General features: G+C 67.8%; 1 protein-coding gene across 8 annotated transcripts; it reads right to left on the bottom strand.

Annotated features, from left to right (window-relative positions):
• Nucleotides 1–1758: 1758 nt before the first annotated feature.
• ABCA2 (ATP binding cassette subfamily A member 2) lies at nucleotides 1759–23217 on the bottom strand. 8 transcript variants are annotated; one of them, XM_032306148.1, is made up of 49 exons: nucleotides 22008–22163; nucleotides 18363–18456; nucleotides 18051–18053; nucleotides 17240–17351; nucleotides 16973–17136; nucleotides 16557–16684; nucleotides 16310–16420; nucleotides 15751–15969; nucleotides 15056–15423; nucleotides 14637–14796; nucleotides 13733–13861; nucleotides 13488–13655; nucleotides 13317–13413; nucleotides 12397–12570; nucleotides 12214–12316; nucleotides 12023–12137; nucleotides 11693–11883; nucleotides 11343–11493; nucleotides 11058–11262; nucleotides 10785–10949; nucleotides 10518–10698; nucleotides 10220–10432; nucleotides 9922–10118; nucleotides 9653–9835; nucleotides 9236–9420; nucleotides 8837–8957; nucleotides 8328–8567; nucleotides 8040–8246; nucleotides 7667–7769; nucleotides 7245–7564; nucleotides 6948–7161; nucleotides 6748–6853; nucleotides 6541–6652; nucleotides 6360–6420; nucleotides 6107–6281; nucleotides 5764–5879; nucleotides 5535–5682; nucleotides 5268–5391; nucleotides 5015–5147; nucleotides 4816–4933; nucleotides 4481–4659; nucleotides 4261–4402; nucleotides 4057–4191; nucleotides 3846–3949; nucleotides 3668–3760; nucleotides 3418–3520; nucleotides 3213–3350; nucleotides 2940–3146; nucleotides 1759–2543 (listed from the first exon to the last, which is right to left on the bottom strand). In XM_032306148.1, exons 1-49 carry the CDS (start codon nucleotides 22071–22073, stop codon nucleotides 2508–2510), a joined length of 7317 nt encoding a protein of 2438 aa, XP_032162039.1. In that variant the 5' UTR covers nucleotides 22074–22163; the 3' UTR covers nucleotides 1759–2507. The 8 variants fall into 8 exon arrangements, with proteins under 8 accessions (XP_032162039.1, XP_032162036.1, XP_032162037.1 ...); XM_032306145.1 differs by lacking the exon at nucleotides 22008–22163 and adding an exon at nucleotides 22699–23217 and having other exon boundaries at nucleotides 4057–4402; XM_032306146.1 differs by having other exon boundaries at nucleotides 4057–4402.
• Between the last annotated feature and the right edge of the window lie 200 nt (nucleotides 23218–23417).

Raw genomic sequence — 23417 nt, 5'->3', positions numbered from 1 at the left:
ACGCAGCGGCAACGCTCTTCTCCTGAGGCCCCTGGCTGCCAGCCCTTCCCAGCAATGTTTCAGCCATCTGTTCCGAAAGGAGACACAGACCTGCAGGGGGACGGACGGGGAGGGGGCCCTGGGACGGCAGTGGCGTCCTGGTGGGAGTGTGCACAGGCGTTTCCTGGCTCTGCCCCCTGAGAGAGCCAAGGGAGCCCACCCGGAGTGCAGCCGGGAGTCCCAAATACCATTCCGCCCGGGGGAACCAGGGCTCCTTGGAAAACAGCCGAATCCAGATGTGGGGCAGGGAGACACAGCGCAGACCCAGACATTGTAACAGAGAAGTCTCCAAATTAAATGTCCTGGGCAGGTCAAAAGGACACAGAAGCCACCATGGAGGGGATCCCACTGGCTGAATCCGGGTAGTTTGTGTGTAAAAATGACAGCAACAGAATTAGACTCTTACATGAGGTTAAAACAGTAAATATTAAGTGTATTTTCCCACAATAAAAAATCTTCATGGGGTGCTTGGGGGGCTGAGTCAGTGAAGCCTCTGCCTTCGGCTCAGGTCATGATCCTGGGGTCCTGGGATGGAGCCCCGTGTCGAGCTCCCTGCTCCTCAGGGAGCCTGCTTCTCCCTCTCCCTCTGCCCCTTACTCATGCTCTAACACAAATAAATAAATAAAATCCTAAAAGAAAAATCTTTAAGATGACAGCAATGAATGGCATGTTGATTTTTTAAAAACTGGTAAATCCACAGTGATATATTTCTTCTTTTTTTTTTTTTTAAAGATTTTATTTATTTATTTGACAGAGATCACAAGTAGGCAGAGGCAGGCGGGGGGGGGGAAGCAGGCTCCCACTGAGCAGAGAGCCCGATGCGGGGCTCGATCCCAGGACCCTGGAATCATGATCTGAGCCGAAGGCAGAGGCTTAACCCACTGAGCCACCCAGGCAGAGGCTTAACCCACTGAGCCACCCAGGCACCCCTCAAATAAATCAATCTTAAAACAAAACAAAACAAAACAAAAACAAGAAAGAAAAAAGGGAAATTGCCAGTACCACCCACCCCAACCAGGGTGAAAGGGTTTTGAGAAACGTGACCCTCATCCTCCTGGGAAGTCTGGTGTCCCTTCCAGTCCCCTGGAAGGGGTCTCTTCTGGGACACTGACCATGGCCAAGCTCGAGGAACACAGATTCTGGGGCCCTTCCTTGTGGCTGGTCTCCAGGCTCCCCTGGTGCCGGGCCCAAGCCCCCTACCCCCTCCCTGTTCCTAGGAGCCTCCACGCTGCCCTCAACCTTCGCACATGTTCCCTCCTGGACTCCGTCCCGGACTCCCAGCTAGAGGTCACCTCCTGCAAGCCCCCCGTCCCAGATGAGATTGACACAGCCCAGCAACGCTGCCGGCCTGTGGGCCCTAAGTGGGCCCTGGGCTCCAGGGCAGGGAGAAGGCGGCACGGAGGGCACAGCCGCCCAGTCGGCAACAAGGCACAAAGAGGCCCACTCAGAACCTGGCTCCCGGCGGCGGGTGTCGGCCGTATGGGTGGGGCAGGGGAGGGAGGCAGGGATAGGCCCTGCCTCCTAGGTCTCCCGGCTCCAGCTGCTGTTCAGAGGGAGGCGGGCCCCCGTCCTCCTCCAGGCTGACCTAGCCACCTTCCCGTTACCCTGGCCTCAGTGCTTGGGGACATGGCATCCGTGCCTGTGAGGCACACACCATAAGCTTGCGTCAGGGGGGCCCATCTTCACCCCAACACCCCGCTCCACACGTGCAGGCCTGCATGGGCTTTTTTGTTTATTTATTTTAAAACAAACGTCTGTGCGTTATGTACAGGTCCGGCTCCCGGGTGGGTGGGTGTGCGGGGGGCCAAGCTGGGTAGGGGAGCGGCGGCAGCTGGAGGGGACGGGCAGGGAGCCGGCCCCCGTCGGCCAGTGGGGCCAGCTGCTCCATGCCCGTGGCCCGGCCTGCCGCCCGAGTCCTGCCCTCCCTGGCCCACGCCCACGGCTTCCCTCGGGTGGGGGCTGCCGTGCAGGACAGCAAGAGAAGGAAGCCTCTTCCTAAAGCAAAATAAATAAGGGTCTGGGGACGGGACCAACCCAGTTCCGGCCTCAGCCCCAGACCAGCCCATCAGTCCTGGGGTCAGAGCAAAGCCCATTCAGGACATCAGGCCTGGCCAGCAGAGTCTGCTGGTACCCGGTGGCCTGTGACACCCCAGTGGCCCGAGGGGTGGCGGGCAGAGCTGGACAGGGGCAGAGACTAGGGGCCGGCCCGACCCCAAGGCTTTAAGGCAGAGCAGGGTGAGGGTGTGCGTAGCCCAGGGCCAGGCCGACCTTTGGCACAATCAGGGGAGGGCAGCGCAGTGGCCTCAGGCAGGGCTGAGGACAGGTGAGGGGCTGGAGGGGGCAGGAAGCCCTTGGTCCTGGACCTCCCGTTCCAGGGCCTTGTGGGCGGGCACTGGGGGCATGGGTGGGGCCTCGGCCACCGCCTGACTTCTGTCCCCACAGCATGTCCTTGAGCCAGCACCTGGTGGTCAGCAGAGTGTGTCTGTGTTGAAGGAGAGCTGGGCCTAGTGGACAGAGAGCAGGCAGGCCGGGCCTGGGGAGGCATCCACAAACCCCCCCACTGCTCCCCCCACCCCGGGCCTGGGACAGGGAACCCCTCCTCCGTCTCCCTGGAATCCTCTGTGGTCTCTGTCTGCTGAGTCTGGTGGCTGCCCCGTTTCCCGCTCTCTCCCAGCCCTGGCTCTGCTCCCTGCTACCCTGCTCTGCCTGTCCCTGAAATCCTGCAAGGTTCCCAGGCAGCCCCGGGGTCTGCGGTGAGTCTGTACCTGCCTGTGCCGGGGTCTCCTGTGTCCGCCCCTAGCCCTCAGTCTCAGACAGCTCCCTCTGTCCCCAGGTGACTCCTCCCTCACACCACTCCTCAGGCCGAGCCCGAGCCCGAGCCCTCCCGCCACGTGGCTCACCCGCTCCTCCTCGAAGCTGATGAGGCCCTCGTCCTCCGTGTCCAGGTCCTCGGGCTCATCGGCCACCAGGGCCCTTAACTCCGTGGGGGCGGGCCGCCGCCGGAAGAGGCTGAGCAGCCGGCCCAGGGGCGACCGCAGGGCCGAGGGCGGCTCAGTCTCCTGCTGCTCCAGGTTGTCACTCTGCTTCTTAGCAAAGTTCACGAACACCTGCCGGGCAGGACCGTGGTGAGCCAGCCGCCGGCCCTGGCGCCGCCGCCCCACCCCCGCACTCACATTGTCCAGCGTGGTCTGGCTCACGGAGTAGTCCTCGATGCCCAGGACGCCCACCACCTGCTCCATCTTGCTGAACACCTGAGCCAGCGAGATGTGCTCCGACTGGAGCTGGTACTGCACCTTCGTGTGGTGACGCTCCTGGGGGGACGCGGGGTCAGAGGCCGCTCGGCAGGCCCCCGAGCCCCACCCCTGGGGCCCCGCCCACCTTGAGCACCGCCTCTGGAAAGTTCCGGTTGAAGAACCGCACCACATCCTTCACGTTGTGGCTACTCTTGGTCCTCACGGTGATCATGTAGCCGTCTCCAAACCTGCGGGACAGGCCTGTGGCCCCGGGCGCCCGGCCCCGCGCAGCCGGGTCCCTCCCCCCTCCCCGCCGCCACGGGTCGCGTCCCCGCCGCCCCGCCACACACTCCATGGCCCGCCACCCCCAGGCCGGCGCCGCGGGCTCGGCTCACCTGTTCTTCAGGTGCTGGATGCTGCCCAGACAGCGCAGGCGCCCGTTCACCATGATGGCCAGACGCGTGCACAGCGCCTCGCACTCCTCCATGCTGCGGGCAGAGGCACAGGCTGGCCGGGCGGCGGCGCGGCACAGGGGGCCGGGCAGGGGGCGGGGCGGCAAGGGCGGGGACACACCTGTGCGACGTCAGCACCACCGAGCGCCCCGTCTTGATGAGGTCCAGAATGAGGTTCCAGAGGAAGCGCCGGGCCTTGGGGTCCATGCCTGTGGTGGGCTCGTCCTGGGGAGCCGCCAGGCTCAGCCACTGCGGCCGGCCGCGCGCGCTGCCCCCCACCCCCACCGGCTCACCAGAGGGCTGCGGGCGTGCCGACCCCCGCCCCGGCTCACCAGGAAGATGAAGGCGGGGTACCCGATGAGGGCGATGGCCGTGGACAGCTTGCGCTTGTTGCCGCCGCTGTAGGTGCCCGCGGGCTTGTCCGCGTACTTGCTCAGCTCCAGCTTCTCCAGGGCCCACTTCACCACCTGGGGGCGAGAACCCACATCAGGGCCCGCCCCTCCCGTCGGCCCCTCCCCTGCGCGCGCGCCCCTCACCCGCGCCTCGTCCTTCCAGGGGATGCCGCGGAGCCGCGTGTACAGCTGCAGGTGCTCCCGGGCCGTGAGCTCGTCGAACAGGGCGTCGAACTGCGGGCAGTACCCCAGACTCTGCTGCACCTGGAGCAGCTCCTTGAGCACGCTGGGGACACGGAGCCGTCAGCGCCGGCGGCCGCAGCCACCCCCACCCCACCCCCCCCAGGCGCGCGCCCGCCTGCACCTGTGCCCGTTGACAAAGGCCTCGCCCCCCGTTGTGCTCTCGTCACCCGTCAGCATCTTGAAGGTGCTGGTCTTGCCGGCGCCGTTCACGCCCAGGAGGCCAAAGCACTCGCCAGGACGCACGCCCAGGCACAGGCGATCCACGGCCAGGATGCGGCCGGTCTTCCGCGACTTGTACACCTGGCGCCGGGAGCCGTCGACCGGCTCAGCACGGGACCAACCTGGCGGACCGCACCCCCACCTGGGCCCCGCCCCTGCCCGGAAACACGCCCCCACCTTGGCCCCGCCCCCACCGGGGCTTGCCCCACCCAGCCCTCTCTCAGCCCCAGGGCCCACCTTGGTCAGGTTCTCGATCTTGACCATGTCATTGTCAGCATCCCCCCGCAGCACTCGCTGTCGCTCGCTGGCCACGTCCACATCGTCCTCCACGGGTTTGGTGGACACTGGCATACGCCTGCAGGGACAGCGTGGGCAGGGCCATCGCCCAGTGCTCCCCAACTTGCTAGGCCCCATCTCCCGGCACGTCCCCACTCACTGTGGCTGCCGCAGGAAGTTGTACTGGCACATGATGGTGAGGAAGAAGCCGACGAAGCCTTCGACCGTCATGGCCACCAGCCCCCTGGTGACAATGTCCCACTCGAATGGGGACTTCATCTTGTCAAACTGGCCTGTGGGGCAGCCGGCTCAGGGCATGTGCCTGGGGGCTCCACCCACGCCTGGCAGTGCCCATCTCGGAGCCAGGCGGCACCGGCGGGCAGCCCGCCCACCGCCCACCGCGGACCGCTCACCGATCTTGGCGTAGTATTCGTTAATGTACTCGTTGTAGGCCATCTCCATGAGCCCGTGGCCCAGGTTGTAGTTGGGGAAGATGAGGAAGCAGCTCTTCAGGTAACTATTGACCACCTTCAAGTCCTGGAGAGTCACAGGGGGTCACAGGCACAGCCTAGGCCCTGCCACCCGCTGTGGCCCTCTCCCCGCCCCATGGCCGGCTGTGCCCTGCCGTCCCCCCACCCCCTGTGCCCCCCGCCCGGCTGTGCCCCCCTCCGCTGCCCCACCTTGTCATGCTCAAAGAGCTGCAGCAGGAAGGTAGCCACCGTGGCCGTGATGCCAATGAAGAGGTTGATGACAATGAGAAACACGTAGGCTGAGCTGGGGACCTCGAACCAGAAGGAGGCCGGGTACATGATGGGGGTGATCGACCACCTGTGGGGGGGTGGGTGCAGGTGGTCAAACCAGATGGTCCGCCCCCGCCCCAGTCCCATGACCTCACCTGCTCCCCCTTACCCATAGAGCAGGAAGAGAGAGAGCACGGCAGGGAAGTTGGTGGGTGACGTGTAGGCCGGCAAGTCAAACACGAACAGGATGATGACGCAGCAGGTGGCCGGGACCAGGTAGTTAAGCTACCAGAGCAAGAGTGGCAGGTGAGGGGTCCAGGGCGGGGGGAGGGGCTCCAGGGCAGGGGAGGGCTCCAGGGTGGGGGGGAGGGGTCCAGGGCAGGGGGAGGGGCTCCAGGGCAGGGCTGGGGGTCTGGGGCCAGAAGTGGTAGGCCTAGCAGGAGACAGGGTCATGGGATAGCAGGGGTCTAGGGGTGACAGGAACCCCCTTGGCCACGCGGGGAGGGGCACACCATGTCCCACACGTAGTTGGCCAGCCAGTAGATGACGGGGTTACAGCCGCTGACGAACTGCAGGTGCTTGGCCTTGGTGGACTTCTCGGCCACCAGAAAGACCACAAAGCTGGCTGGGACGAAGGACATGGCCACGATGATGAAGATGGCAATGACCACATCCGTGCCCTGCAGCCTGGGGGCAAGGCGGCCATCAGCTCCTGCCTGGCACCCCGTCCCGCCGCTGCACCCCCGCCCCCCGTCCCATACACACAGGTAATCCAGGGAGAGGCTGGCACTCGTCTTGTTCATGGGGTGGTTGGTGACAGTGATGCCTATGGCATAGGGGAAAGCAGCCTCAGGGACCTGCTCCATCCCGCCCCGCGCCCCCCAGCAGCTCCTGCTCCGCCCTGCTCCGGCCCACCCGCCCTGGCCGGCCCGCCCCGCAGGCTCACCGTAGGCCGCTGGGTTGCCCTTGCTCTTGGGCAGGTTGGCCCGCAGGATAGCGTTATTGAGGCTGTTGAGGTAGGTGGGCATGCTGTGGTAACCCTTGTTGTTGTAGAAAACCTGGAGGGACCCAGAAGTGCCCTAAGAGCGCTGTGGGCTCCCGCCCACCTCGCGCTAGAGCCGGACGCCGCAGGGCCCGGGGCCGCGCGGCTCACCTGGGCTGCCCGGCGCACTGCGATCTTCCGCACCATGACTGGGGCCCGGGCACCGAATGACGCCGGGATGGACTTCTGCACGTTGCCAAAGGTGATGGCCCCGTACCTGGGCAGGCAGGCCGAGGGGCAGTGAAGCCCGACACGCAGTGGGTGGGCCTCCCCCTTGCCCACAACCGGCTGGTGGCCCCCACCCCGCTCACCGGTGCAGCCGGAAGCGGTCGGAGGTGAAGAGGAGGTACTCGGAGACATTGTGGCCGGTGACGTCAGTCAGGATGTCTCCGGTGACCACCCGCATCTGGGGAGGATGCCCACCCACACCACCGGGGCAGGAGAAGCCAGTGCCCTGTGCAGAACAGGTGCAGCGGACGGGCTCCCGCACCAGGCGTGGCAAGGAGGGTGCCGACGTCCAGTTGTCTGTGGGTGCAGCGGGCCGCGTCAGCTCAGGCCTGTGCCGCGCCCCGCCCCCCAGCCCCCCGGCAGCCTGGGAGGACCCACACCTGGCCCAGAGGTGGGGGGCAGCGAAGCATTCCAGGCCTGCAGCGGGTCCTCCTCTGGGGACACAGGGGAGTCAGGGGGAGCGGGGGAGGGCGGGGGAGGCACGAAGTTGGACAGCGGCAGCCCCTGGGAGAAGGACTCCAGGCACATGCTGTCGAAGAACGCGGCGGCCAGCAGGCGGGACTCGCCACTGCTCAGGTTGAGCACGGGCCCCAGGGAGCCGTTGGCCGGAGACTTGAGCACACAGGTGGCGCCCACTCCTGACGGCAGCCGGAACGTGCTCACGAGCTGCTGGGGGCTGGCGTCCGGCGACAGTCGCAACCTGGGGGAACCCGCAGCGTGAGTCTGGGTGGGGAGAGACCTACCCCTCTCCGCGCCCTCAGCCAGCCCTTGCCCGCCCCAGCTGCCCGGTGGGGGGCCTCACCGGTCCTCCTGGCGCTCCTCGTTGGCGTAGGGGATGAAGTTGCCTCGGGGTTGGGTGTAGTTGTGGTACTGGGAGGGTGACAGGACCAGCGGGGGCAGGTCGCCTGGAGGGGTGCACGGGCAAGCCTCAGCACGCTCTGACTGCCTACCAGCGGCCCCCGGGCCTAGGTTTCTCCTTCCCAAAACCCTTAGTGTCCCAGCTTGGGGTCTGGATCCCAAGGAGGCATGAGTCCCAGACAAAGCCCACAGAGCGCCTGCGGGCTCGGATGGAGGGCCCAGTTCCAGCGCGGGTGCTCAGGAGTGGGGAAGAATCACAGTCCCACTAGAGAGGGGCGCTGGCCCCCGAGTCCCCCTGCCTGGCCCAGCAGCCCTACCGATCTCAGGGACGGAGAGGGCCACGGTCATGGCCACGCAGACGAAGAAGGCGGGGAGCAGGATCTGGGAAGACAGCGCCTTGGAGTTGCGGCGGGCACAGTGGAAGCGCTTCACCAGCAGCCCGTGGAACTGGCGCACCTTCAGCCACCAGCCCTCCAGCTTGCGGCTGCCCTGGCCAGCCCGCGTGAGGGCCTCCGCCTCCGCTCCTGCATGGGGAGCAGGGGCTGAGCGGGCGGCCCCCAGCAACCCCCCAGGGACCCCGCCCGCCCCACCTAGCCGCCCCCCACCTTGCAGGCTGACGTTGTCGGCGTCCTGTAGGTTGTCCAGGAGCGGGCGGTCGTCGCCACAGACGTCCGCGTAGGGGGCTCCCTCATCGCCGCGGGCAGAGTCCACGGGGGACGCGGACCGCAGGGATACTTGGGACTGCGCCAGCTCCGCGCACCGGGCCGCGCCGCCAGCGCGCGCCTCCCCCAGCGAGGCCGGACCCTCTGCCCCGGGGAGAGCATCTTTCCTGGACTCTTTCATGTCTGCCGCCGCAGAGGGGCCAGGGCGGGGAGAAGTGGGGCTCAGTCCCCATGCTCGCCCACCTGCCCCGGGGAGCCCACAGTCCCACGGCCGCCTCCCTGCCCGGGCTCCTCAGCCCCAGCCAGCCCGGCAGAGACTGGTGGCAGCTCGTTCCCACCCAGGGCCCTTGGACCCCAGAGCCAGGGGAAGAGCGAACCGCCCGGGCCCAGGGTCAGGCCCCCGGGGTGGGGGTGTGTGTGCAGGACTGAGGGGCCGCTCTGGGACTGCTCACCGGCCTCGCTGTTCTCCAGAGACTGGTCCTCCTCCGACACCTTGAGGAACACCTCCTCCAGTGTGGTGTCCATCAGCCCAAAGCTGCTCAGGTGCAGCGCGTCCAGACTCTGCTCCAGGTGCTGCGAGGGGCTGCGTGTGACCCGGCGCGGTCCGGGACCCGGCGGGGGCGGCCCCGGTCCCAAGCCCGCTGCACACAGCTGGAAGGGGCCCTGCCCCTGAGCCGGCTGCACCCCACAGCTCAAAGGGACCCCGGCCCTGAGCCCGCTGCAGCCCACAGCTCAAAGGGACCCTGGCCCTGAGCCCGCTGCAGCCCACAGCTCAAAGGGACCCTGGCCCTGAGCCCGCTGCAGCCCACAGCTGAAAGGGACCCTGGCCCTGAGCCCGCTGCAGCCCACACCTGGAAGAGACGCTCGAAGGCCCCCTTCTTGGCGGCCTCGCTGGGCAGGATGTAGGAGAGCTCTGTGCTCGTGTCGGAGACCAGGAGACAGGAGGCCACATGCTTGCGGATAAACTGGGAGACCTGGGGCTCCGAGCAGCTGCTCAGCTGGGTCCGGCCGGGGGGGCTGGCTGGGAGTCCTGGCTCTAGGAAGAGAAGGAATACAGAGGAGCCGCACTCAGGGGCTGGTGGAGGATGATTCTCTACGGGGGCGCAGCCAGGTCAAGAGCGGACGTGAGAAGGAGCCCCAGGCCCGACCAGGCATGCTAGGCTCGTCAGGGCAACGGCAGAGGCCCAGCCCTGAAGCTCACAGGGCTGGGAGAAGGGGTCCTGCGGTGGGCGGGGCCCCAAGCCGGCTCAGGCCGCATCTGCACAGACCTTGGGGGTCCCCGGCCTCAGCAGGCCGCTTGACCAGAGTGAGGCGGTAGCCATCCCCGTAGGCGCCCTTGAGGAAGAGCGGGGAGCCACAGCACTTGAGCTTCCCGTGGGAGATGATGGCAATGCGGTCCCCGAGCAGGTCGGCCTCATCCATGTGGTGGGTGGACAGCAGGATGGTGCGGCCTGGGGGAGCCCAGGGTCAGGGTCAGGGCGCCGGGGTGGGCAGGGCCAGGTGGGGGCCGCCCACGGCCGCCCCGCGCCCTGCTCACCCGGCTTGTACTTGAGAATGAGGTCCCAGATGGCTCGGCGTGCATAAGGGTCCACGCCCGCGGTGGGCTCGTCCAGGATGATAGCGCGCGAGCCGCCCACGAAGGCAATGGCCACGGAGAGTTTGCGCTTCATGCCGCCCGACAACGTCCGCACCAGCGAGCGCCGCTTGTTGGACAACTCCAGGTCCTCAATCATCCTGAGGCCGGGACAGGGTTGGGGCGGGCGTGTGGGCCTGGGCCCTGGGGGCCGGGATGCTGGGGTCCCCGCAGGCCTGGGCCCCTCCCTGCCCCCACCCACTTGTCCGTCTCCTTGCGGATCTCCTCCTGTGCCATGCTCTTGAGCCTCGAGTAGAACCAGAGGTGCTCCTCCACCGTGAGCCGGTCGAAGAGCACGTTGTGCTGCGGGCACATGCCCAGGTTCTTGCGGATCTCGTCCATCTCCGTGCGGATGTCGTGCCCATAGATGGTGGCCGACCCCGAGGTCGGCGGGAACAAGCCAGTGAGGATGGACCTGGGCGGGCAGGCAGGGTCAGGACCCCCACCTCCTGCAGGGGACCCACCCGGATGCCCACCTGGTAAGGGCTCCCGACGCTTACATGGTAGTCGTCTTGCCGGCCCCGTTGTGGCCCAGGAAGGACACCACCTGGTTCTCGTAGAGGTTCAAGCTCAGCCTGTTAAGAGCCAGCTTCTTGTCGTTCTTGTAGACCTTGGTGAGCTTGTCCACGCAAACCACCAGTGGCAGGTGGGTGGGCTCCTCCTCCATGCCCCGCATCTCCTCTGCACCAGGGCAGGGGGTCAGCTCAGGCTGCCCAGGCCCCCAAGACCCCGGAGCACCCCAGCCACCACCCCGGCACCCGCCTCACCCAAGCGCCGGGTCTCCATAGCACAGGCCTGGTCCTCCTCCATGACACTGAGCCGGGGGGCGCGCGCCCACGGCCAGCTCCACTCCCAGGCCTCCGCGCGCCCGCTGCCCAGCCAGTAGGACTTCTGCAGCGGGAAGTACCAGGGCCGGGGCAGCCCGTACATGCCTGGGGGGGCAGGGAGTGGAAGAGGGGCTGATCCGGGGCCTGGGGTGACTGTCTCCCCCGGGGAGCCACACGTGCTCTCCTTCCCCATGACAAAGAGGTGGCGGGTACCTGGGTGCACAGCCTCGATGTACCACGTGAGCACGCCGTAGACAGCGGCGTCCACCATCAGCATGGTGACAGCCAGGAGCAGGTTGAAGTCGTCGCCTTCCACGGGCGACTGGCTGAACGTGTGCCACTGGATGCCCACGCCCGCCACCTCGTACAGCGCAAAGTACTTGGAGCCCAGGCCGAAGGCTGTTGTGGACATCAGGGACTGAGGGGGTGGGGCAGGGGGTGGTCAGCGAGGGCAGGAGGCCAGACCCCACCCCACCCCCGCCCAGCTGTGACCCTCACCGCAATGCACTTCTCAAAGGCAGTAATCTTGTCATGGGCCACCTCCTCGCGGATGGCCACATACATGTAGGGCACGTAGCTCAGGAAGTAGATAATGCCGCCACAAGCCGAGGCCAGCTTGGCCTTGGAGTACAGCACGGACACCAGGAAGCTAGGGCAGGGCAGACCACGGGCCATCAGCCACACACAACCCTTCGCGCAGGGCCCCGAGCCCTCCCAGCACGTCCCTCCCAGGGTACAGAGCCGCTCCAAGAGGGGTGTGTCTGGACTCCTGGGTGAGTGCGAGGGGTACTCTGCCAGGGCCCCAGCACGGCTCCCTCCTGGCCTGCAGTCAGCCACTCGGAGCTCACCAGAACATGATGGTGGCCACGGCATAGACGGCCAGGAAGAGCCAGATGATGAACACGTGGCTGTGCATGAGCACTTGGCCGTACTTGAGGATGGCCGTGAGAGCCGTCACGGAGATGGAGAGCTGCACGAAGCCGGTGATGAACCAGGCCACCCAGTGCACCGCGTTGTTCAGGCCCATGGTCTTCATCACCTGCGGGCAGGTGCGGGCTGGGGCAGGAGGCCTCGGCCCACGGGACCGGACGCCAGGAAGGACTAACCTGCCTCTACCCCTCCGTCCCCTCCACCTCTGCCCCCCACCCCCGCCCCTCCGTCCCCCCCACAGCCCCCACCTCCTTCAGCCGGTGCTCCTTCTCTGCTACAATGTGCTGGATGGTCATGGCCACCGAGTAGACCCAGGAAATCACCATGCAGAGTGGCATCATGTGCTCGATGACAAACAGGAAGCTGGGGTGGGGCAGGGGCGTGAGGAAGGGGCTCAGCCTGAGCAGGGGGGGCCGGGGCAACCTCCCCCCACACTCACTCGTCTCGCGTGTAGCAGGGGTAGGGAAACATCTGCACGTAGTTGCCGGGTTCCACCACGTCGTGCCCCACGAAGGTGTTGATGATGGCGCGCTCCATCATGTCTGCGGGCAGAAGGGGTCAGCCGTGGGGCGGGCAGCCGCTGGGCCCTCCCCGTCACCTTGGCCCCAGGAGCGGGCCTCACCCTGGATCCAGACGAAGCCGTAGAGGAAGTAGAAGCGGCCGCCGGTGTTGGGCCCCGGCCGCCAGTAGGCCCGGCGGATCTCATTGGTTTTCTCGGTGAAGCTGGAGTTTTGGCGGATCTTGTAGTGCACGTGGGGCGGCAGGGAACCGTCCTTGCGGGTCTGGAAGATCACGCCTGGGGACAGGAGGAGCAGGTGGAGGGACAGAGCCCCGCTGGCTGGGGGGGCGGGGACAGAGAGGGGGCGGGTCCTGGCTGGAGCACAGCCAGGATTGGCTTAAGGGAGTGAGGGGCGGGGCCAGGGAGGAGGTGGGGCCAGGGCTGGGGAGCTGGGGTGGGGTTGGAGGGCCCCCACTCTCCCAGCCCGCAGGGAGGGGGCGGGGTGTGGAGGGGGCAGGGCTGGGGGATGAGGGGCGGGGCCAGGGAGGAGGTGGGGCCAGGGCTGGGGAGCTGGGGTGGGGTTGGAGGGCCCCCACTCTCCCAGCCCGCAGGGAGGGGGCGGGGTGTGGAGGGGGGCAGGGCTGGGGGATGAGGGGCGGGGCCAGGGAGGAGGTGGGGCCAGGGCTGGGGAGCTGGGGTGGGGTTGGAGGGCCCCCACTCTCCCAGCCCGCAGGGAGGGGGCGGGGTGTGGAGGGGGCAGGGCTGGGGGATGAGGGGCGGGGCCAGGGAGGAGGTGGGGCCAGGGCTGGGGAGCTGGGGTGGGGTTGGAGGGCCCCCACTCTCCCAGCCCGCAGGGAGGGGGCGGGGTGTGGAGGGGGGCAGGGCTGGGGGATGAGGGGCGGGGCCAGGGAGGAGGTGGGGCCAGGGTGGGGTGAAACTGGAGAAGGGAACCCAGCACAGGGGGCAAGTACAGTGGGAGAGAGACTGGGGTGGGGGCTGGAGAGGCGAGAGGCAGAAGAGCAGGGCTCGGGGGACCAGCTCACTGGCGAACACGGTGACATTGTCCTGGTAGGCCTGGTTGAGGGTATAGTTGACGATGCTCTCCTCGTCGGGAAAACCCTTGAAGATGTCCACACTCACCTGGGGGGGGGTGCGGTGTTGGAGCCGGCCCTGGGCGCCAGCCCAGCGGAGCCCGCGCGGCTCGCCCACCCCACCTTGGACATGAACTGGACCCAGCCACAGGCCGCGTTGTCAATGGTGTCCAGCTGCTGCAGGAGCGCCGAGCCATTGGGCAGCGAGAAGTTGTCCTGACGCAGGGCGGGCGGCAGCTCCTCCAGGGACAGGTTCAGGGCCTCAGGGTGCAGCCGCAGCTCTGCCACATACTGGGGTGGGGACAGACTGGCTCAGGGGGTGGCCCGGGACACGGAGGGGCCCCGCCCCCGCCCGGCGCCCCCAGCACCTCCTGCAGCCAGCGAAGGTGCCGCTGCAGCCTGCCCTGCTCCAGGAAGCTGCGGATCTCCGCGGAGATGTTGAGCCACACTTGGGCGTAGTGGGTCACGTTGCCTACAAAGGCAAAGGTCTCGTTGGCCTGCAGAGGGTGAGGGCATGGGTCACGGGGCTCACAGGAAAAGCCCAGCGAGCAGGGCTCCTCCACTCCTTTGTCTATTCCCAGGCCAGTTTGCCCACAGCCACCACTACTCTGGCCAGACTTGCGCCCGGGGGCTGGAAACCCGCCCCTCCCACCTTCCTGAGGCCACCCAGGGTGCTGGCGAGGCCCCGCCCCCAGGCGGCCGGACTTCCAGCTTTCCCAGTTCACCCCCTGGGCCCTTCTCCACGTGTCCCTTGAACAGCCCTGACACAGGCCCTCCTCACCCCCGCACTCGTCCTAGAAGCCCCTCCACGGGCTCCCCCCTTCCTGGGTCACTTCCAGCCCAAGTTTCTACTTCTCTCCAACAGGATTTCTCCCCTGAAATGGGCCCTGGCAGACCACCCAGCTGCCCCACCCAAATCTGGCCCACCGGCGGCTGCCCTGGGAGGTCTCTGCAAGTGGCCCTACTCTATCCAAACCAGCACTGCCCGCCCTGGCCATTCCCGGCCAGGCCAGAACCCTGTACCTCACTAGCCAGCTCAGGGCACCCCCACAGCAGCCCCACCATACCCCTGCATCTTGAACGTGCCGCGCACCGCCCCCAGTCCTCCAGTCCCTGTCCCCCAGCCAAGTCAGAGCTCAAGCTCTGCAGCCCCTCCAAGGACAGTTCTGCAGACCGCAGTCTGCACAGGGGTCCCTGAGGCCCCCGGCCCAGCTCCTTCAACTTCTGCCCCAGGAGGAGACAGAAGGCCCCCAACGTGCCAGACTCCCGAACCTTGAGGATGACGCGGTCGGCCTCGGAGCCCGCTGGCGCATACAGGATCTTGGGATTGCTGGTCATAAGGTGCACGAGGAGCCCCAAGTTCCGCTGCTCCTTGCTCGTGAAGCCCAGGGAGCTCATGTTGCCCTGCCGCAGCGCCTCCGGCTCGATGGTGCTAGCTCCCGGGGAGGGGGGCGTGGAGCGTCAGGGGCGGGGGGGGGGGGGGGGGTTCATGTCGGCAGAGGGAGGGGCAGCCGGGGGCTGGGGGCGGGGCTTCCAGAGGGGGAGGGGCAGAACCTCAGGGTGGGAGGCGTGCATCGGGAGGGGCAGGGAGTGGGGCCGGGATCCCGAGTGGGAGGCGGGTGTGCGGGCTCAGAGCCTAGCCTCGGAGCTAGGCCCCGCCCCATCTGCTTCCCCCCCTGCTGCCCACCTACCGGTTGTTGCCACACAGGATGGGCTGCAGTCCGGCCCAGAGCTGCACGAAGGCGGAGCACTGACCCTGCAGCGCGTCTGAGGAGGAGGGGGCTGCCGCGGCCCGGGCGCCCTCCTCCGCGGAGGAGTTGGAGCTCGTGCCCCCTGCAGCCCCGGTGCCGTTGGCTGTCCTTCCAGGGCCGCTGGCTGGGGGCCCTGGGGCACGGCGGGCGCAGGCGCCCTGGGGCAGCAGCAGAGCCAGGGCCGAGAGGACGTCCACATCCTGCAGAACTTTCTGGGCGTCCAGCAGGTCCTCCAGCAGCGCCTGCAGCCGCTGCGGGGGTGCTGGCTGCTGCTGGGGAGCCGAGGCGTTGGGGGAGTCCAGGCCCAGCTGATGGGAAAGGGGGAAGGTGGGCAGATGCAGGCCCAGGAGGGAACACAGCCCGGGCTGATGCGAAGGTGGGAGGTCGGGCGGAGGCACCGGACACAGACCGGGAGGAGAGAGGCTGAGGGACAGTCTGCCTCCTGGGGGGTGGCAGGGAGCACTGGCTAGGGGCTGGGAAACTGACTGGGGGAGGACATGGGGCATGGCTCACTAGGGGTGCATGGGACACCCAACCACAGGCACACGCCCTGGCAGCCGTGGGCCCAAGGAGCCCCAACACCTCCTCCAGCCAGGGCCATGGGCCTGGAGGCCAGCAGGCAGGCAGGCCCTCACCTGCTGGGCAATCTTAGCCACATCCAGCTGGTTGTGGAGCTCAGCAGCCAGCCTAGAAAAGCGCTGGGCACGGGCGGCAGCCTGCCCACTGCAGACAGCGTCCCGGTAGCTCTGCAGCGCGGTCTGCTGACCCTGGGGCACGGTGAGGACCCGGCCCAGCTCCCCGGAGCTCGGCGCACACGTCAGTTGCTCCAGGAGAGCGGGGGCCAACAGCAGCTCCTGGGGGCAGGGGGCAGGGGGACAGCCAGGAAGGAACCTCAACCAAGAGGGAGCCAAGGCCCTAGCCCAAGACGGCCTCGGGTCTCCCCCTGCCTCCCACCCTGGCCTGCGCCAGGTCTGAGATAGCCCAGGTGCCTGTGATGGGCGGTGGGTGGGGACAGTGGACACACATCACTCTCCTGCTTTCCGCCCCCATGCTAGCCACAGACTCCCAGGGAACGACCTCATCCCCAGAGGAAGCTCGCAATTATCGAGGGGGCCCCTTTCTTCACCCTCTCAGGCGGAAACCCCCACCCAGAGGCTGGCGGTGTGTTCTCATCCCACTAACAGGTCCTCTTACCTCCATCCGGAATAGGGGATTGCTACCCAGGCGGCTCCAGGGCTCCCGACCCCTGGGGAGTCCTGACCCCACATCCAGGGCAGGGGAAGGGCCAAAAAGCAGGTGATAGAGCTGGAGGGGAGAGGGGTGCGGCTCAGGCCAGGGGGTCCCAGAGCCGCAGATCCCCTCTCCTTGCTCTCCTATAAGCGGGGGTGGGGGGGCAGAGAAGACCCGTGCTCCCTGCAGACGCTCGCCCCCACCCCCTCACCTCCGGCAGGTCCACCCGGGCAGCCAGGAGTGCCTGGGCTGTGCTATTAGGGAGCGACAGATTCTGCATCAGGAAACGCCAGAGCTCCCGTGGGTCCCTGGCCACCGAGCCCAGAGAGAAGGACGACACTGGACAGGCAGAAGGACAGTGCTGAGGGCGAGCTGGGCCTGGGGTAAAGGAACCCGGAACAGACGCAGAGCCCAGGGGCCCGCACCAGATCTGGCCACGGGGAGGGCAGCTCAGCGGGGTCCGCCAGAGCTCCTTTGCCCCAGGAACCCAGAGCGACGGCCCAGATGGACGCCCCGACGCCGGCCAGAGGACAGGAGAGGCCCAGCTGGGATCTGAGCGCGGCTGACACGGCGGCCGGGGCCCCGAGCCCCCCAGCAGAGGCACAGCCTGAGCTGCCCCGGGCGTACCTGTAGGTCTGTCCAGGTGGCTCTCCCAGGGGTCTGGGCCAGAGCGGAGGGCCTCCAGGTGCTGGCGCAGGGCCTCGAGCTCCGAGCCCAAGCTGGGCCGCGCCGGGTCAAACAGGTTGCTTTCCTCCACCACACGGTTGAGGCTCTCCAGCAGCTGAGTGACCCTGCACCGCCATCCGAGGTCACCCACTGGCCTCTGTGGGGGGCAGGGGCGGGGGCACTCGCGTGGAGTTGGCCTACTGCAGGGGCGCGGGCGGGGGCACTCACGTGGAGTTGGCGTACTGCAGGAACCCAAACTCGTCTCGCTGGCCATCTGGGCACAGAGACTGCATGACCGGCAGGAGCCCCGCGGAGGTGAGCGGCGCCGCAGTGTAGAAAGCTGCGGGGGGCGGGGGCGGGGCGGGTGAGAGGGCCCAGGGGCGAGAGGCCGGACGGGAGAGGGCCAGGGAAGGAGTCAAGAAAGGGGAGGGGATGAAGGCCAAATAGAGAAAGTTAGAGAAAGTCCGGGAGGAAAAGCAGCTTCAGACAGCAGACGGGGCAGAGGGCCAAGAGTTCCGGTGCAGATGACCCCAGCAGGTCAGAGGTCAAAGGGTGTCCGGCCATCCCTTCCCCATAACTCCCAGGGTGTCCCTCTTCCCTCAGCCACCCAAGGCCAAAATGCCTGATACCTTCCCTAAGAATTCAGGTGTGGCACTGCCCACAGGGCCCAGGGGAGCACGTGGGGCCCCCACTGGGCAGTGACCTCTGACCTCTCTGGCCAGTTGGTTAGCAGGGAGAACTCAGGAGCCCATGAGGGTTTGAGGGGAGAGCAGCCAGGTGACCCAGCCCCAGCCCTGCAAGGCAGGGCCAGGCGACGGCCACAGAGAGATGGACACCCCCACCCCCAGAAGCTTGACTGGGAGCCACCACGGTCCAGGTCTCCTTCGGCCCCCCCGCCCCCCACGCCCCCCGTGTGCCAGCTGCCCCCGACCGGGGGCAAGGGGTTTGCCAGGACCCGGCCAGGCCAGGAAAGGCTGTTAATGCAAGCGGGGGGCAGGGCGCGCTCAGGCCGCACCAGGAGGGCCGCTCGCTCACTTACAGACTGCATGCAGGCCCAGGAGGAGGACAAGAGACCATGCGGGGGAGGGGCAAAACAGAACAGAGGAGAACAGTGAGGAACGGCCGCGGCCCTGTCCTCCAGCCCGGCCAGGAGGCACGCCGGGGGCCACACAGGGCAGCAGGCGCACGGACCGCACCAGGACAGCGCGGGAGCTGTGGGGTCGCGTGCACCCAGGACACCACGCGGGACACAGTGAGAACTGCCTGCCCCACCCTGCCCGCCCCCCTGTGCCCTGGGCCCCCTGCCACTCCCGCCCTGCCACCACCCCCCCCCCCGCCCCGGGACACTCACCTTCTTTCACAGAGATGGTCGGTTTCTTCTGCCGAAGCCCCAGCAGGATGAAGAACAGAACCAGAGGAATGAAGATCTCAAAGGCCAAGACCCACTGGAAAGGGCGGGCTGAGTCAGGCCACCTGCCCGGAGCCCCACACCACCGGCCCGGGGCTGGACAGGACAGACCCGAGCCCTCCTCTGCCCAGATCGGTGTCTTCCTGGCAGGCAGGGCCAGCCCCGCCCAGCCCGGATCCCACACCGCCCCACACAGCGACCACAAGAGGTCAACCCAGGCCCTTCAGGGCCAACAGAGTTTGCCTCCCCTTTCTTCAAGGCCCTTTGCGATGGGTGAGGGCATGAGTGTTATCTGTCCTCTTGCACACCCAAGCTCTGGTGCCGTGGGGATTCGCCAGCAGGGACAAGCCAGTCCGCTTGTGGTCCACTAGGACCCGTGAATCTGCCCAGCTCAGCTTCTCCTTCCCCACCTTCTCCTAGCTAGGATCTTGGAGGTGGTCTTGGGTGCCAGCCACAGCTCCCACACTCCCGCAGGGCCAGCCCGCCTCACTGTGACAGCGCCATCACACCCCACAAGACAAGGCCCGGATAACCGGAGGCATGGCTCCGGCCCAGGCCTCTGAGCCTCCAGGAAAACCTGCGCAGAAGTCTGACACCCCTAAGTTCCTTCTTCTGGCCTGGCCCCTCTCCCTCACCCCACGTGGCTCCGATGGGCTCAACAGCCCTGCCTGTGCTCCCCAGAACTCTACTCTCGGGACTGCTCCTGGCACCCCCAGCTGGGCACCAAGGACAGCCCTGGTGGAGCCTGCTGGGGTGGAAAGGAACGTCAGAGGCCCCCAGGCCCCGGGCTTCCCTGTGTCTTGCCTGGAAAACAGAAGGACTTCTCACTGTCTGTGACCCTGTCCCCTCTTCTAGCTCAGGGAGGGAAGGTGGAAAGAGGACCTTGGGCCCACTGCTCTGTGGGGGGCCTGAGCCCCGCTCAGCCCCAAGACGCATCCTGACCCTCACCCCACCAGCGCTTCTCAGAGGACCAGGTTTCCTTCATCCTCGCCCCCACTGCAAAACAGACTCCACGGCCCCCACCCCGGTGGCATGCCGTCTGGCTCGGGGCCCGGGCTGCGCGGTTGTTTACCCGCTCGGACAATAGTGCCCTGTGGTCTGGAACACCCCACTGTGGTCCGCACCCCACGCCCGCCCCAGTCTGTGCCAGCCTCCACCCCCTCCCCGAGCCAGAAGCCAGGCCAGGGCTAGCCAAGGAGGCAACATGGGTACGCACAGGGCTGGGGACAGGCACCCGTGCCACACACACGGACACAGAGCCAGGGTGGCTGCATGCATCACAGGTGGCCAGGGTCACGGACAAGGTAGCAGCCCCACCCACACCCGCCCTACCACGGGGCACCTCCACCGTGTAACTGCAGCAACAGGCCAGGGCTACCTCCTCGTTGCTATAGCAACGGCCGCAGGAGCTGCTGGGAGGAGGGAGGCCTGCTGGGCAGGCGGGCGGGCGGGCAGCCAGAGGGGCATCTGGTTACGGGCGGGCACAGGTTCAGCCTCACCTGGGAGCCCCAGAAGAGCGCGCCACCAGGCCCACAAGGGAGTCAACCTCCGGTCCCTTGAGATGAGCCGGGGGCCCCCATGCTGTTCCTGGGCCTAGGTGCCCCCCTGGGCCTGAGCCACCTCCGGCTGTGTCAAGGGGAGAACGGAGGGGAGCTGAAGACGGAACGGCCTGACTCTGTCCAGTGGTGAGGCCACGGCAGCCCGGGCCAAGAGGGGACAGGCGACGCTCCCAGACAGAGAAGCCTCGGGACAGAGGCCCTTGGTTCCTACCCTTCAAACCAAGCTTTCCAGGGATGCCCCCACCCTCCAGAGAAGCCCACAGCATAAAGAGCAAACCTCTGCTCGCTGAGCCTGCAGGTCTGACCCTGAAGCCCCAGGCCCTCCCCAGAAAGTGGGGGGCCAACAGGAGTGGGCCAGATACCTGGCCCACCCAGGCGCCCCGCACAAGCCCAGCAAGGCCTTAGCCCCCCGAAGAAAAATTTCTGATTTGCTGTGGCCTCAGGTCAAGGACCTCCATGTGGCCTGACCAGCCCCTGAACAGGGGCAGAAGATTCTAGGGAAGGCGTGACCTAGCAAGTGGGGGCCACTCCTGGCTGGAGGGCCGTGGACACCTCCCACCTGCTTGCCAGTCCCCCACAGGCCACTGCTCCTTCCCTGAGCCTTGAGATCCCCAGTGGCTACAGGGGCCATCATTCCAGCCTCTGCCTCCAGCCCTTGGGGTGCCCTTACTGCCAAGAACCCTGGGGCTAATGCATGCCCACATCCCGCTCCCCGTTCTCCTCTGAGCCCTGCCCTGCTGTCCCCAGTAACCCAAAATCTGAAGCAGGGACAGGCTGCAGGCCTGATCCATGGGATCCAGGGCCGGCCAGCCCCAGGCACGTGGGCAGGGAGTGTACTCGGCCCTGGTTCCCCGCCAGGCTCAGGTGCCCAAGGGACCCTGCCAGGCCGTGCTGATGATGGCCACCCTGCCCTATCTGTGGTCCCGGGGTTCGTACTATGCACTTCAAAGCCCTTCTCAAGGAGGGTCCCTGGTGGGAGCTCATCAGCCCCAGGAGACTCTAAGTCAGGGGGAGAGGGTGAGAGGCTGCTTTGTCCTCAAGCCCCCCACTCCGGACCCCAGCCTGCCCTGGGCTCCTTGTGGAAAATCCCCAGGGCCCATTCAGAAATCCGAGCGGCCCGGGCCTCTCTGGTGCCTGTGCACCAGAGGAGGGGCCCCTGCCTTTCGAAGGGCAGGGGTGCTGAGTGAGGGCCAGCATGATGGCATCCCTACGGCCTGAGGCTGGCGGCTCACCAGGACTTCTGTCCCTGACAGCTGCTGCGTCCTGTGCGCTCAGGACCCTGGCTGCCCCAGACACAGCGCTGGCGGCTGGGGTGCTTGGGGGTCCCAGCTCCAATCAGCAGGACCAGGCCCCCAGAGGGGGCTGGGGTTGGGGAGATGGGAGTGTGGATCAGCCTCAGGCAGGGCTGCCCCAGAGGACAAAAGGGTGCAGGGATGCAGACTGGCCAGTGCTGGCACAGCAAGGACACTCCTGTTCGTGCGAGAGCAGGAGCAAGGGCCAGTGGACTTGGGGGAAGGGCGGGGGGGGGGGGAGTCTGTCCAAGGGCAGGGAGCTGGAGGTGCAGGAGGGAAAGGGCAGGGGCCCTGCAGGGGCTCCAGAGGAAGCTGGGCCCAGAAACCAAGGACCTCCTGGGCTGGACAGAGTCTCCCAGGCCAGCCCTCCGTCCCGGGAACGAGGGCCCCCCGCGACCCCAGCGTCCTGGGGCCGCTCGCCCCCGACCCAAACCGCTCGCCCCGAAGAGCGCACCGCGCGGGGCGCCCATCCCGTGACTCAGCCGCGCACCGCGAATGTCAGCGGCCGCGGGCGGCGGGCCGGGCACCGCCGAGTCCCCTTCCCGGAGGCCGGAGCCCGCAAGGGCGCGCGGGGTCCCGGCGGGGACGGGGGGCTGGGGCCCGCCGCCCCCGGGGGCCCTCCCGGGGTCTGCGCGCGCCCCGCCCGGCCGCACGTGCGCGCGGAAAGCGCGCCGCCGGCCCCCCGTGCGCGCGCCCTCCGGCTCGGGGCAGGCCCGGAGGCGCGCGGGGCGGCTCACCGGGCTCCGGCGCTTCAGCGTCACGTTCTTCCAGAGCAGCAGCTGCAGCTGGTGCAGGAAGCCCATGGCGGGGCCGCGCTCCGGCCGCCCTCGCGCCGCCGCCCGCTCCTCTGCGCGCCCCGCCGGCCCCGCCGCCCGCCGCGCCGCTCGGCATCGCCCGCGCGGGGCGGGGCCTGGGGCGTCGGGGACCGGCTCCGCGCTGGCTCCGCCCCGGCCCCCGCGCCGACCGCCGCTCGCGCCCGCCCCCGCTTAAAGGAGCCGCGCGCCGCCCGCCGCTCCCGTCGCGACCCGAGCCCCCGCCGCCCTGCGGGGCGGGTCCCGGAGCTCCGCCCCGCGCGCCGGCCGCCGGCCTCGTGGGCCGCCCCCATCGCGCCAGGCCCCCGAGCTCGCGTCTAAGCCCCCGAGCCCCACCCCCGCCGCCGGCGCGCTCTTCTCCCGGGGGCGTCTGTCCGGCAAGCCGAACCCCCGCAGGAATCTGCAGAGGCGCCCCAAGGTGGCCACTGGCCCCAGGGCGCCCTGAAGGGACGCTGGGGGCGGGAGTGCTCCCCCCCCCACCCCGCGCGGAGGTGCTGGGGCAGGAATGTCGCCGGGACGTCAGAGCCAGGTCCCGGTGCCCGGGTCTCCGCCAGGCTGGAAGGCGGTAGCCGCCCCGCGGGGGGAGGGACAGCTCGGCGCCGGCGGGAGATCCCACCTGTGCGCGCCGGCCAGTGTCTGCCGTCCAGCCTTCAAGCAGCAGCGCTCCGGCCCCGCCAGCGGCCTCCTGACCCAGGCCGCTTGAGGCAGGGGTGGGCGCTTGTGAGGGGGTGCAGGGGGCTGTCCCGCCGCTGCGGGAATCCCCGGGTCCCTTGGGAATGAACCCCTCGGCGAGCAAGTGGCGGGATGGGCCTGGCCGGACTCTGGCCCGGGGACCGTTTCCTTGCAGACGGGGCGCCCAGGATGCTTGAGGAGACTGAGGCCGCGCCCTCGGCGAGGGGCTCCTTTCTCGGCCAAACCCGAGAGCCAGCCCGGCGGCGGCAGGTGGCACTGAGTGGAGTGGTCGGCGCAGGGGCTGCAGCGGCCCAGGTGGCCAGCAGAGGGCAGCAGAGGGCAGGGAACCCAGCGCGAGCCCTGCCGCCTCCTCCCTTCCCAATCTCAGTTTCCCCACTTGCCAACGGGAGGGGCAGGCCGCGGGATGTCCAGAGTCGGGGGTGCACATCCGGGGTGCACATAGAGGGCTCCCCTAAGCTGATGGCAGGCTTTGGGGGACTACAGCTACATGCCCCTCCCCAGCTCCTTCTTTGCAATGGGGCAGGGCAGAGGGGGCCCAATCCCCCGTCCTTATCCCTGGTCAGCGTGTGGGGCTAGGTCAGGCCAGGAAGTGACCGGCAGGCCCTTCCCACAAGCCACTGCCAACGGGGAGGGCAGCTTCCT

This window comes from Mustela erminea, chromosome 12, assembly GCF_009829155.1.
Source record: "Mustela erminea isolate mMusErm1 chromosome 12, mMusErm1.Pri, whole genome shotgun sequence".
In the NCBI taxonomy this organism is placed as follows: domain Eukaryota; kingdom Metazoa; phylum Chordata; class Mammalia; order Carnivora; family Mustelidae; genus Mustela; species Mustela erminea.
Note: the sequence above shows the minus strand (reverse complement) of the source record. Positions and strands in the feature narration are given on the sequence as shown.